Genomic DNA, 13,696 nt, shown 5'->3' with positions numbered 1-13,696 from the left:
GTCATCCTAGTTCACATCAACCTCAGACTTCTGGGCTCAGGCAATCCTCCTGCCTCAGCGTCCCAAGTAGCTGGGACTACAGGCATGTGCCACGATGCCCAGCTAATTTTTTTCTATTTTCAGTAGAGACAGGTCTTGCTCTTGCTCAGGCTGGTCTCAAACTCCTGAGCTCAAGAGATTTCTCCTGCCTCAGCTTCCCAGAGTGCTAGAATTACAGGCGTGAGCCACTATGCCCAGCCCAGTCCATTTTATTAAGAGTCACACCAGCCCTTTGAAATGAGTAGCAGTGGCCCCATTTTACAGTCAAGGACTGGAGCTGAGAGGAAGAAGAGCCAGCCAGGCTGAGTGGCCGAGCTGGTACCTCTGGGCCCAGCCCTGCGCTCCTCCCTGGCTACATTTCTCTGCCAGACATTGCGGCGTGCACTGGTTAATTCCAGAATCTAGGAGTAGGTCACCCACTGGGAGCTGGCTGGCAGTACTGTGCCTCTGCAGACAGTCAGCTGTTCCCGCTGGAGGGACAGGTTGGGGGAGGTCCAGCTGAGCAGCCCCTCCACCCTCTGTCCACTCCCTGGGCCCCTCACCCTCCTCCCAGGGGGCTTTGCTGCTTCCTCTCCCGCTTTGGAGGAAGAAGGTTGTAACCATCTCTCTGGAGCTGGAGGTTGCTGGGAACCTTTGGCCAGGAGCATTTGCCCCTTAGAAAGGGAGGGAAGAGGGTGCAGTGAGAGAGAGGGGGCACTTGGCGCCTTTGTCCTGTCTTTCTAGAATGCCCCACCCCAGCCCCCCATCCTAGGGTGTGCCTCCCCCTCACCCCCACACCCCCTCCTTAGCCTTCCCCGGCTCTGTTTTTGTAGTTGGGGGCTATGTTTCTTATTTGCTGTCCCCTACTCTAAGCCTCTTTGGGCCAGGACGGGGGGGCCCTCAGCACTGCCCCTGCACCCAGTAGACATTCTTCAGGGCACTTGAGTCTTCACTTGTTGCTGCTACGTATAAACGGTCCAACTGTTCATCTGAAGCAACACATATCACCTATCTTGTCCTCAGTTTCCTCATCAGTAAAATGGGAGAACAGACGAGAAAGATTTTGAGATTTGTTCCAGCTCTAAAGACTGTGAATCCTGGAGGAAGGGTTTTTGCAAAAGAACTTTAAGGATAAGATTGTAGCTGTTCCTCAGCACTGTCATGATGATTATCATCTTATGACAATTTTACTAACTGTAACTTGCATAAATGCTTCCAGTAGTGGGCTTGAGGCTGCGTCGATGTTGCTGTTTGGTGGTGGAACACGGTGTGTGCGCCCCTGTGTGATTTGGGGCCATAGTCATTGAAAGTGCTTCTAGATAGCCACTCTGGCTTATTGTTTGTAAGGAGGGGGGTAACATCTTGACCTATAAATAAATAAATAAAAATACATTACAAATGAAGATTTTAAACAATTCTACTGAAAGAGTTCTTAATTTACTGCAGTGATACAGCATGTCCGTGATACGGATGTCAAATCCAATGCCATGGGAAGGTGGTAAGCGTCATGGTCACTGCAGTGAGCATGAGGGAACAAACGGCTAGTGCTCCAGAATGCCTTTGTTGTGTTATCTAATCACAACCGAGTTAATTATGCATAAATCTGTCACATATCAGAAAGCCCTAATTTATGGAGTTACTTACAGTCGATTAGATAAGACAACCCTTATACTTTATTATGATACTGTTTCCTAAGAAAGAAGCACAGCTCTTCTGTTCTCCTGAGCAATGAACCGACGTCTACCAGCGCATCAGCCACACAGCTGAGTACAGGCTGGGCTGGGAGAACTTCCAGCACCTTCGAGAACCAAGGACTGACCCTGGCCTCCTCTCCCCTAGGTCATCCACTGCAGCGGCTACTTGAAGATCAGGCAGTATATGCTGGACATGTCCCTGTACGACTCCTGCTACCAGATCGTGGGGCTGGTGGCCGTGGGCCAGTCGCTGCCGCCCAGCGCCATCACCGAGATCAAGCTGCACAGTAACATGTTCATGTTCAGGGCCAGCCTCGACCTGAAGCTCATATTCCTGGACTCCAGGTGAGTTTGACACCTGCTGCCACCGCCGCTGTGGACTTCTGGGAGATAATGATGGTGGAAACGGGCCTTGGAGAGCTGAGCTAGGAAGCCAGATCATAACAAGGAGTAAGTTGTACTAAGAATGCGTGTTAATTAGAAAGGATTTAGTGAAGCCAAGAACTGAAAGAATTAATGTCAGCCTTAGGACTCAGGGACTTGTTTGACTTTATTTATTTTATTTATGTCTTTACATTTGAATCCACTCACTAGAGTTTGCTACGGAAATATGTGTTGTGGGCACAAGTCAGCCTTTTTTGAAGGCCCGTGATGTCAGAATTCTGCCTCCTGCCTCTGTCAGGTTGGTAGGACTTCAGAACCAGCAGTTTCCATGCTGGGCGGTGTGTGTGCAGAGAGGCCGTCCCACTCAGGCTGGTGTGAGGCCATCGGAGCTGTGACAGCCACCGCAAGCCTGAGGCTGGGAGCAGAGAGGTCACCTTCTCTGGAGGACGCTCTGACCGCAGCCCATCCGGGGCCCGTCTGTGTCTAGGCTGGGACAGAGGTGTCGGGGCAGGCCTGCTCTCCCTCTCCAGGCCTGTGCGGGAGGAGCCTTGAGTCTCCCCCGGGGCAGACTGTGCTCCTGACAAGTTTTTTTTTTAATGGACAAATAACTGCATATATTTATGAGTCACCGTGTGATGTTGCGGTACGCGTCTACGTCGTGGAATGATCAAAGCCCTCCCAAATCTTAAGGCCTCACGCCGGCCGGGCCCCTTCCATGTTCCCATCTATAAAACAGCAGAGCTGCCGCCCACTCGCTGCCCACCGGGCTGCCAGGCGAGACGAAATGACACGACAGGTGGGAAGCGTCACACACAGTGGAAACAGCCTCTGTCACCCGCCCGCCCCTCCGTCGGCCCGCGGCCTCGTTGGCCATACCGGCGGGAACGAGCGGTCAGAGACCCCGCTCCTGACTCCGGCTGCGCGCTGAGATTTCCGGGGCAAAAGACACGTGCGTTCTGTTTTCTGTATGTCCTGAAGCCAAGATTTACCAATATTTTCCTTTTTTCTTTTTCTTTGTTGTGGTAAAATATATATCACATAAAATCGGTCATTTTAACCACTTATTGATGCTTTACTGAGGAAAAAAACAAATCCACCTGGTTAGAGGTGAGAGGTGACGATATGAATTGGCTTAGCTCATTGTTAACGCACCTCAGAGCCACGCGGAGGCTGCGAAATGACAAGAGTGGGCATTACGGGGTCACCGTCATCCTCCCAAAGCACCAGGCACGAGGAGACTTAACTCTTTGGGTAAAGCCGCCAGCACCTCTGCGAAGGCCAAATGCCGACACACCTGTTTCCCTGCCACGCAGAGGGTGGGACCTGCGGGGACAGGGGCAGGGGCTGAGCGTGCTGCCTCAACGCCAGGCCAGGCCGGGGTGTGCGGGGACAGGGGCTGTCCGTCCTTCCTGACTCGGGAGCCGCTTCTCAGAGGAGGCAGGAAGAAAATCGGCTCAGGGCGTGATTGAAGACATTTGGGAGGATCCACCTGGGTTCCTACTTGTCTCCTAGTTTTTCTCTGATAATTCTAAGAAAACCCCTGAAACCCAATAAATTTTCTAGAAGAGGAAAGAAGGGGGTCTCCCCAGAGGAGAGACTCAGGTCTTTTCAAGGTATTCAATCTGCACAGCTTTGAAGTGCTGCAAAGCGTGGAGAGGTTCCTTGGAAGCCAGACAGCTGACTGGGGGACCTCAGACCGGCTCCTGTGCCTCGGGGTGGGGGCTGCACCCCTGAAGTGAGTAGAAAAGAAGGGTGGCGATCTTGAAGGAGACTTATTTTTTTCTTTTTTTTTTTTTTGAGACAGAGTCTTACTCTGTTGTTGCCCGGGCTAGAGTGCCATGGCATCAGCCTAGCTCACAGCAACCTCAAACTCCTGGGCTCAAGCAATCCTTCTGCCTCAGCCTCCCGAGTAGCTGGGACTACAGGCATGTGCCACCATGCCCGGCTAATTTTTTTTTTATATATAGATTTTTAGCTGTCCAAATCATTTCTTTCTATTTTTTAGTAGAGACGGGGGTCTCGCTCTTGCTCAGGCTGGTCTCGAACTCCTGACCTTGAGCGATCCTCGCGCCTCGGCCTCCCAGAGTGCTAGGATTACAGGCGTGAGCCACCGCGCCCGGCCGAAGGAGACTTCTTATCTCTCCCAGAACCCTGCAGTTGTTCCCGCTAAGTATCAAGAAGCTTCTAGCAATGTCTTGAGGCCTTTTTGGAACCCCGGTCACGTGGGTGAGGCTTACCAGGTCAGAAGGGTGCTGGAAGAATCCCTCCCAGTCACTGAGGTTGGTCAGGCTGTCACAGCTCAGGCGGGACGGTCCCCCTTCAACCAGGGGGCCGGGGCCTGGGCCGGTGCAGCACTGGGAGGACAGCAGAGTGGCAGGTGGGGTGGGGATGTCACTGTTGTGTCCAAGCCTTGGGAGCTAGGCGAGGGCGTGGCCCGAGGCCCAGCAGCCCCCGGTCACAGGAGCGAGGGCGAGGGGCCCGTTGGCACCCCACGTAGCACAGCCCCAGACACAACTGAACTCGGCATAACCTGAAATTTGGTTCATAGGGGTTTTGTGGTATTTCGCTTTGAAACTGTAGCTGATGCTTTTGCTAAGGATGGGTGAACGCAGCCGTGTTTGGGGTTTGGCAGATCCCTCTGACAGGTCTTCAGACACTAGAGGTTTGGGAAAAAACGGGAGGGCATCCTGCCAAACCTTTCGATTTCCCTTTAATTTTTAAAGCCGGTGTGTACTTTGATGAGAAACTTAATACATGTGTTTCTGATTCATTTACACGTTTGGGGCCGTTGTTCTGTAGCTTTGTATCCAAAGGGGCTGGGAAGCCTCTTTCATTCCCACCCCATAGAGATGCCTGTTTTTATTTTGGGGGGAAGCCAGACAGCTCGATTTTCCTGCCACACAGAGTTAGACCCCGATGGGGCTTGAAGTTCTAGGTGGCCCTTAGACAAGTCTCTTGAGCCCTGAATGGCCCTGGATGGGGTCCCCCTTCGCCTCGTCTGGAGCCCTGTCTCCTTCCCACCCCAAAGGAGCACCATGGAAATGTGCACACCAAACAGCCAGCGACTCCAGGGAAACATGAGGCGCTCAGAGATTTACGACCCAAAGCCCCAGCAGAACTCAACAGAAAGGGGAGCGGGTTAAAGAACGAAAGTGAGGTCAAGTTTCCCGGTTTAACTTACAGCTAGCGTTCCCTCCCCTGGCAAGCAGGGCCCCCAGCCCCGGCCTTCCTCAGGTCCCCCAGCTCACAGGGACCCCAGGACTTTGCACCATGCGTGCCTCCTCTGGAAGCCCTTCTTGTCTCTCTCTTTCATCTGTTCTTGAATATCTGTCACCAAGATGTTTAGGACCACCTCCTCCCAGGGCACGGTTCCCAGCTCAGTTGCCCAAAGCCTGGGAAACCATACCGTTGCCACATGCAATTTTCACCTACGGTCGGAGCAATCCCGATGTGAGTGACGATGTGGTCTTGGACGCTGAGAGCCACTTTTCTTCAAAGAGCTGAAGTGGAAAATTAATATGCCTGGGCTTGATGAGAATACAGAGGGGTCGTGTCATATAAGCACTGGGAAAAAGCTTCCATTTCTCCAGAGAGCTTACGGCTTTCCTTCCAGTCACAGTATCTCAGGTCGTTAGACAATTTTCTGGGGGGTCCGTAACAATCCCCCACTGATAGGAGGCTTAAATACCTTCAGCTATTCCATAATCCCTGTTAGCAGGAAGCAGCCCACCACAGCATCCTGCGACCACCTGTGCCAGGGAACGGTGTCCACGCTCACACACGCGGCAGCCAAGACGTGCACACAAGTGTCCGTCAGCAGAGGAACAGATAAACGAAATGTGTATCTGCATCAGTTAGAATATTATTCCGCCCTAAGAAGTACTGACACATGGGACAACATGGATGAGCCTTAAAAACATCATGCTCAGGGACACCAGACACCAAAGGCCACATATTGTGTCATTCCACTTACATGAAACATCCAGAGGATACAAATTCACAGAGACAGAAAGTAGAATAGGGGTTACCAGGGGCTGGGAGGGGGCAGTTAGTGTTTAGTAAGGACGGAGTTTCTGTTTGGGGTGATGGAAAATCTCTGAAAACCTCTGGAAAGGAACAGTGGTGATGGTTACACAACAACATGAGTGTACTTAGTGCCGCTTAATTGTACGCTTAAAAATGGTTAAATGGTAAATTTTATATTATGTATGTTTTACCACAATTTAAAAGAAGGTTCACATAGGATTCTCCCCAGAGGCCCCCAGAGAGCGAGTTCCTTCTTGCCGTGGCAGCTTGTGCCCAGTGTCGGTGTCAAAGATCACTTGAAATATTCTCAGATAAGCTTCACCTTGAAAAAGGCTGCAATTTTAAGCCATCCCAAACATTCTCCTAGCCAGTGGCTTCAGAAGAACATTCCTGCCCATGAATAGTGCTACGTCCTGCGCTGGTGCTAGAGTTCAAAGACTTTCTTCTTGTAAAAAAGATCATTCTCAGCTTCCAAAATCAACATTTCCCCCCTGAGCCTTTTAGCACTCGATTAGTTAGCAAAACCAATATTGGTTTAAATGAAAGGCGATCTGCAGAGCAGTGCAGCTCACCGAGCCACCGTCCTCCCCCAGGGTGACCGAGCTGACGGGGTACGAGCCACAGGACCTGATCGAGAAGACCCTGTACCACCACGTGCACGGCTGCGACGTGTTCCACCTCCGCTACGCACACCACCTCCGTGAGTAGCACGCCCACCCCCAGCCGTGGGAGGTAGCTCCTCAGGGGCAGGGGTTGGGGGGAATTGTCCCTTTGGTTTGGTGCAATAACCGTCCTTGGCGTACACATGAACCCTAAACCTCAAGCGTAACTTCTCCACCCCTTGCTTAAGTACAGCTACCTGTGGTCAGTGCGCAAGCATCCATGCGCACCTTTTCAGGGAAACTCTGGCAAGTGTGGGATGGTTCAGTTGTCACCTGGGTTCTAGATTGTGGGTTTGGAACCTATACTTTGCTGTGACGGCTGGATACCAGTTGCAAATAACAGCAACAATGGGACAACTGATCTGTAATGGGGCCCTTACTACTGCCGGGCACTGGTTTAAGGGATTAAATAAATTAGCAACCGAGTGAGGGAGATTCTCATGGCCATGATCCTTGTTTTACCGTTGAGGATGCTGAGGTCCAGAGAGGGCAATCCACTTGCCCACAGTCACACAGCAGGGAAGTGGCAGAGCTGGGGAGGCTTAGGGGAGGCCACCGTGCCATGGTGCGAGGAGTCAGCGTGGAAAGAGTGGATACACATTGATTTGATTCGCCGACGGAGGAAGTTTGGGAACATCTGGGTTTAGGGGATGTGCTCTAGTCACGGAAGTGTTTAAAGAAGTGACACTTTTCTTTTAAAATCCAAATTAAGCCAGGGAATAACTTGGATGGAGTGAAATACCCCATCCTCCTGCCAATATCCAATCCTCATGCCAATGGCCGGTCTAGGGGTGCTTTTTGATGGGGTGCAGATAGAGGAGCCAGGTCATCTGCAGTGTGGTCCAGATGGCATGTCCTCTGTTCTTGCTTTGCTTCGTGTTAGCTAAGAGACGTTGGAGGACAAGTTGCTGGTGCTGAGTTGAAGGTGGACAGCAGGTCTATAGGCTGCTCGATCTGCTGCTGTTGTGCGTTGCATGCCTGGCTGCTCAGTGTGGACTGGGACCCTATGAACATGTCTGTCACTAGGGTGTTGCTGTTGCCCTCCTCTCTCCGAGTCTATGGCAGAGACTCGTGACAACCAGGACTGTGGCTGGGTAGATGCAGATGGCTTCTTCCTTGCTCCCTTGTGCAAGACAGAGACTTGGAAGTGTGAATGAACATTTTTATTTCTTCTTTTTTTAAAAAATGACCAAATCATGGTCTCATATAAACATTCCTGCCATTCTTGAGACCAAGCTTGGTAGAAAAGCAACTGCTTAGCGCTTAGATGTCACTGACATGGGAGCTAGAAATTTTCCCATGCAAACCTGGTAGGTTGTGTCCGTTCTAGGATTAGGCACTGGGGAGCTGAGTGGGCAGCTGTGAGGAGGGGGCCGGAGCAGGGTGTGCTCGGAAGTAGCAACGGCAGCTGGGAGGCGGAAGAGGCATCTGCTTTGAGAACAGTCTGGAAGGGAGGACAGTGGGACTTGGAGAGCAAAGGTGAGGCTCACACCTCCACACGCTCCCCTGCCGACGTCGGGGGCAGGGGCATGTTCGGGGGCTCCTAATCCAGCAAGGGAGTTTAAAGCAAACCCCTGAATTACAAGGTGGAAGAGTTGTTCTTCAAAGTGGCCTGAAAGGCAGGAAATTAGGCCTCTAAGCGCGGAGAAAGAAAACTTATAAGTCTTTATTCTGAACACCATTACTTGTATCTCACACTGCCTGGCTAATGGGAGCACGGATTTTTTTTCCCCTCAGGAGAAGGAATAGAATTTGCGTTTTGGAAAGGTACCGAAGGCCACGGTGATGCTAATCGGGTGATGCCAATCGGGTGGCTCCTCTGCCCCTGACGTGGACTGATGCTGTTCACTTATTGATTCTGGCCTGTGACAGGCAGCTTGGGGAGCTGGGGGCTCTTGTGCCCATTTCCCGGGTGAGCAAGGTGAGCCTCCGAGGCCACCTGCACAGGGCAGCAGGTGAGGCGGGGCTATAGGCTGCTTGGACCGCAGGGCTGGAGCCCAGGCCGTTTGGCTCCCAGGCAGCCAGCAGTTTCCAGCACACAGCAGGTCTGGCACCGGACACGCGGGCCGGCCACGGTTCTGTCGGGAGCCCTGATCTCCCGAGCTCAGCCGGCTTACCAGGCCTGCAGGGGATTTGGTTTGAGAGGCCTCCTGCGATTATCCGACAAATCCACTTTATCTCCCTGGAAGTTTGTCATTCCTGGATATCGCGTCGTCTGAGGGAATGTGGAAGGGAAGCACGCAGGGCTCCCGAGAGTCACGCAGAAAGGCGGGAGTGTTTGTGAATTTGAGCACAGCTTTCCTTTCCAAATGGGCTGGAATCTGCATATCAAAGAGAACAGAAAATAGCAAGATGGACAGTGGTTGCTACTGTTCTGTGACTTTGACCTTAGCTGCAGCAGAGAACCTACCGCAGGGACAAGAGGGACCACGTGCACCCCAGCCAGGCCAGGGGGCAGGTGTGGCCTTGGGGTGTGCCCCCCCAGATGGGAGAGGGAGGGGCCTCCAGGACAGGCTGGAGGGGTGGGTGGGTTTTTAGCCGTGGCTCTTGCACAAGCCTAGAGGGGGGCATTAGTTTCCAACTCGTGCCTGGTTCCAGCGTTGGAAGCACTGCTGGGCCTGAGCCTCAGCCTCCCCCAGAGCATTAAGCTGGGAAGTCACACCCCTCCAATGCCAGAACCTTCCAAGGGAAGACAGTCAACACCAGAGCATGAGAAGCGGGTCTTTATGGAGTGGCGCTTCGGCAATTGTGGAACGCTGCCTTGCGCGCTACTGGAGGCCTCTCTCTCCTTCCCGGGTGCAGAACCAGGCCAGAGAGGCCAGCTCCGGGCTTCCTGTTCCTGACTCTCCACCCCCAGGGCTGGGTGGCATCTGTGTAATTTCCTTAAACTCCAAAGCTGCCCCTGAGCCTGGAGTTGAGTGCACTGGTTTGTTCGGACTAAACATGGGCAGGGAATGAGGAGAGAGCAGGAAGAGAAGGAGTCACACAGGGGCGTCGTCCACTGGCTCCACTGTGGGCGGCTGGTGCTCGATGCCCCGGGGACTCCAGAGCCCCGCAGGGCCCAGGCCGGGGGGAGGGTGAGCTCCGGTATTGATACACCAAGTTCGTCAGCCACTGGCGGGGGCTGCTCTCGGGGGGCATCATTTCCCGGCCTACCCTCATCTGGCTGGAGCGGGCTCTGCCAAGGGCCCCAGGAGGGAGGGTGGGACGTGGCCGGCCAGGCAAGGTGACCCCTGCACAGCCTGTCCTCAGCCTGCCCCCCCCGCCCGGGCCTCCACTCGGGCTGTGTGGGGACGTCCCCTGTTCTAAAGCTTCACAGGTTTCTCCTCACTTCCCAGTCCTGTCTGTCATCATTTCCTTGGACACACGGGTCACACTCTCTGGGGGCTTTTGGCCGACAGTGGTGTCCTACACGAGGCTCTGCGAGGGCTGTGGACACCAAGCCCCTGAGCACCACAGCTCTGCCCCCCCTGCTTGGTGCCAGCGGCGGCCACCTCCCCTCTCGGGGTGTGCCCGGCTGCTGCTCGACCCGCAGAGCCCTATCCGAGGGACCTGCGTTCTTGTTTCTGGACGATGCTGTTGTCTCATGGTGTTCGGATCCTTGTGGGGACTGTGTTCATGTCCTGTGGCTGCCATGACAAAGTGCCAGAGATGGAGGGGCTTAACCAACAGAAATTCGTTTCCTCACGGTTCTGGAAGTCTGAGATCAAGGTGTTGGCAGGTTCGGTTTTTCCTGAGGTCTCTCTCTCCCTGTGTCCTCACAGGGTGTCTCTCTGTATGCGTCTGTGTCCTGATCCCCTCTCCTTATAGGGAGGGACACCAGTCGTGTTGGACTAGGGCCCACCCATGTGACCTCATGTTACCTCAGTCACCTCTTTAAAGATCCTGTCTCCAAATACAGCCACGTGCTGAGGGACTGGGAGTTGGAGCTTCAACATATGAGTTCTGAGGGGGACACAATTCATCCCATAACAGGGACATTCTCTGCTATCTCTGTGTCCTCACCCACGTAGTGGCCATAGGCCCTTCCCCATATTTTAGCTGGACAGGCCAGCTAGGGGGAGGACAGGCGGGAAGACAGAGAAGGTGGATGCGTCACTGTGAAGTGTGGCTGTTGGGTCCTGTCACACAGTGCTTTGGGGCTTGGGGCCTGGCCTGAGGGGACGGCGGCGAGGCCCGGGTTTCTTATTCCAGCCCCAGCCTTCCCCCCACACCCCCCCCCCCCCGCCAGGCTCCACCCAGATACCCACGGTGGCCGCTGCTGACCTGGGACTCAAGTCCTTCAGTCCAGCCAGCTAGACTGGCCTGGTGACTGTCCCAGCGATGCAGGGACACAGGCAGCTTGTCTATTTCCCTTCCATCTGCCACACCGAATGCAGCCGGAGGTGGCCCACCCACCTGGGCCCCCGGGACTCCTTACAGAGAGACGTCACTGAGCGCAGGGACAAGGCACAGCTGCTAGGACCAGAGGCAGGTCACAGTCCAGTTTTCTAGGGCCACGCCTTCCCCACACTGGTGTCCAGAAGCCAGGGCTCTCTGGAGACAGGGCCGAGGGCTCCGCGGAGGCCTAACAAGAGGTGTGAGGCGGTGCTGGGGGCCCGTCAGTCCGACGGTTTTCACACATTCTTTACAATATTATCTTAACTGGGACACGGAGTCCACAGGGGCTGAAAGAAAAAGAATTCAAAGGCTGCAGAAAATCAGGCTGGGTGGAAAAGCAGGGCCTAGCAGAGCTGTCTTTGGGGAGCACAGGCTTCCAGGGGCCAGCAGGAAGGGCGCCTCGGCCCAGAGAGGGGCGCATGTGGGCCTCTTGCCGGGGCAGGTCAGGGCGTCACCAGGACAGCTCTCCAGGTCTGACCTGGCAGGAAAGTGAACACGGGGTCCTCAAGAGAACTGCTTGGACCCCCCCCCCCCGACTCCCCACCCACCGCCTGCCAAGGCTGAGTAGAGGCGTGATGTAGTCACATGGTCTCCAGGAAACCGGGGTCCCCAGCTGGGGTCTGCCTCCCCCGGCTCCCTGCTTTCTTTGTACTTAACTTTGGGAGGCTCCTTGTGTGGGGGGGAAGCTGGCAGAGGTCTGTGTTCTCCTGACCTACGACCCTCGGGGCAGGCGGAGGCTGCCTGGTGCACAAGCAGGGAGGGGTCAGTGTCAGACCCGACGATTATGTCGAGGGACGCTGGGCTGTCCCTGTTTGGGAGAACAATGGTGTCCACATGGCTGTTCTTCCACGGTAGTTGAGAATTTCACCTAGCTCTCTAGGTAGGCTCCTGATCAAGGTGGGCCAAGCCAAAGCCACAAAGAGAACATAGGCCATGTCCAACTATTAAAATATTTCAATGGGACAGAAAGGCTATGAGGCCAGATAAACCAATATAACAAAATTATAGGCCATTAGAGTGACTCGTATAAACCCGAGGAGAACACATTCTAAATGACAGACAATAGCCACACATTCAAATGCTGATGGGCCAGGCATGGAACGTGAATGCAGGAATGGGCTCGTGTAGGGCAAGAGGGAATGGTGGGGCCTGTGGCTCACTGGAGAGCACATGACCCACCCTTAGGCATCCTGAGTAACAATGACACTGTGCCACCAACAAGCACATCTGTGGGCACATGTGGAACACGGGACACCAGTCTGTGACCACTCTACAGCACAGCTCTGGAACAGGGGACAAAGCCTTGAAATAGAGAGTAAACTTGAAAGGCGTTTCCAGGCTGTTGTGCAGGGCCTGAGTGACGTTACAGGGGATGCCTGCTCTGGACTGGAAACAGATGCCGGCGTTTCATTCCTACCCGCCTCCTGGAGATGGAACTGGTTTTGTCCCGTGGAGGAAGGCTGGGGAAGCCTGTGCAAGGGACAAGAACCCTGACTGCATTTACCATTTTTTTCCATTTGGGTGGTGGATGAGTTTCCCAGGGCTACCCTAACAAATTAATACCAACTGGGTGTCTTAAAACAACAAAAATCTATTTTTTCACAGTTCTGGAGGCCAGAAGTCTGAGGTCAAGACGTCATCAGGGCCGCACTCCCTCGCAGGGGCTAAGGAAGGGGCCTTCCCTGCCTCCTCCAGCCCCCGCGGCCCCAGGCGCTCCTTGGCCTGTGGCTGCATCACTCCAATCTGCCGTCTTCTTCACTCGGGCTTCTCCTCTGTGTTTGTGTCTTCTCTACCGTCTTTCAAAAGGACACTTGTTATTGGGTTCAGGGCCCATCTGGGTAAAGGATGATTTCATCTTGAAATCTTTAACTTGATTACGTCTGCAAAGATTCTTTTTTCAAATAAGAAGTTCCAAGGGTTAGGATGTGAAACGTAACTTTTTTGGGGATACTATTCAACACATGACAGGCATTTTCTGTGTCCTTTTCAGCCTTTAAAATCCAAAACAGAAGTAAGAGTTATGCTCGAGGCCAAAGTTCACTTTCTTCCCAGAGGGTGGCTCCCAGGCAGGACCGTGCCTAGGGGAGAAATTCCGGAGGACCCAGGAAGGCCACTTAGTTTTCTGGGGAGTCTATTTACAGAACTAGAATTTCCATCCCAAAGTGGCCTTGGAGAACCAGGACTACTGGCTTTCATCCATGCATGGATCACCTTGGACCCAGAACCGTCTTAGACCATTATTTGGGAGGTACTATGGCCAGAGGGGCATGGGGCAGGGCTCTGCCCCCAGGAGCTCACAGCTTAGGGGACATCTCTTCCCTGTCTCCATCTGTCACCACCACAAGAAGGGCCTTAGTTCATAGCTCTCTAGCCTGGGATAATTTTAGGCAGGTAGTAAAGGATGCCAGACTTAATGGAGAACTGGAGCAAACCAAAGAATGTTATGACTGAGTGTCTAGGATTTCAACTTGGATTGATACGTTGACTGTTGTCATGGGTCACAGAGCAGCAAAAAGAAAAAAATTATATGTA

General features: G+C 53.5%; 1 protein-coding gene across 1 annotated transcript in view; it reads left to right on the top strand.

Moving 5' to 3' along the window:
- SIM2 (SIM bHLH transcription factor 2) overlaps positions 1–13,696 on the top strand; it is a 45,703-nt gene that overhangs the window by 23,219 nt on the left and 8,788 nt on the right. Inside the window, exons 6-7 of the mRNA XM_069472298.1 lie at positions 1,858–2,057; positions 6,716–6,822. Of these exons, the coding sequence (XP_069328399.1) occupies positions 1,858–2,057; positions 6,716–6,822 (307 nt within the window). The remainder of the gene's footprint in view (positions 1–1,857; positions 2,058–6,715; positions 6,823–13,696) is intronic.

This window comes from Eulemur rufifrons, chromosome 7 (genome assembly GCF_041146395.1).
Source record: "Eulemur rufifrons isolate Redbay chromosome 7, OSU_ERuf_1, whole genome shotgun sequence".
Taxonomy (NCBI): domain Eukaryota; kingdom Metazoa; phylum Chordata; class Mammalia; order Primates; family Lemuridae; genus Eulemur; species Eulemur rufifrons.
The sequence above is the reverse complement of the archived record's forward strand: the minus strand, read 5'-3'. Positions and strand labels throughout refer to the sequence as shown.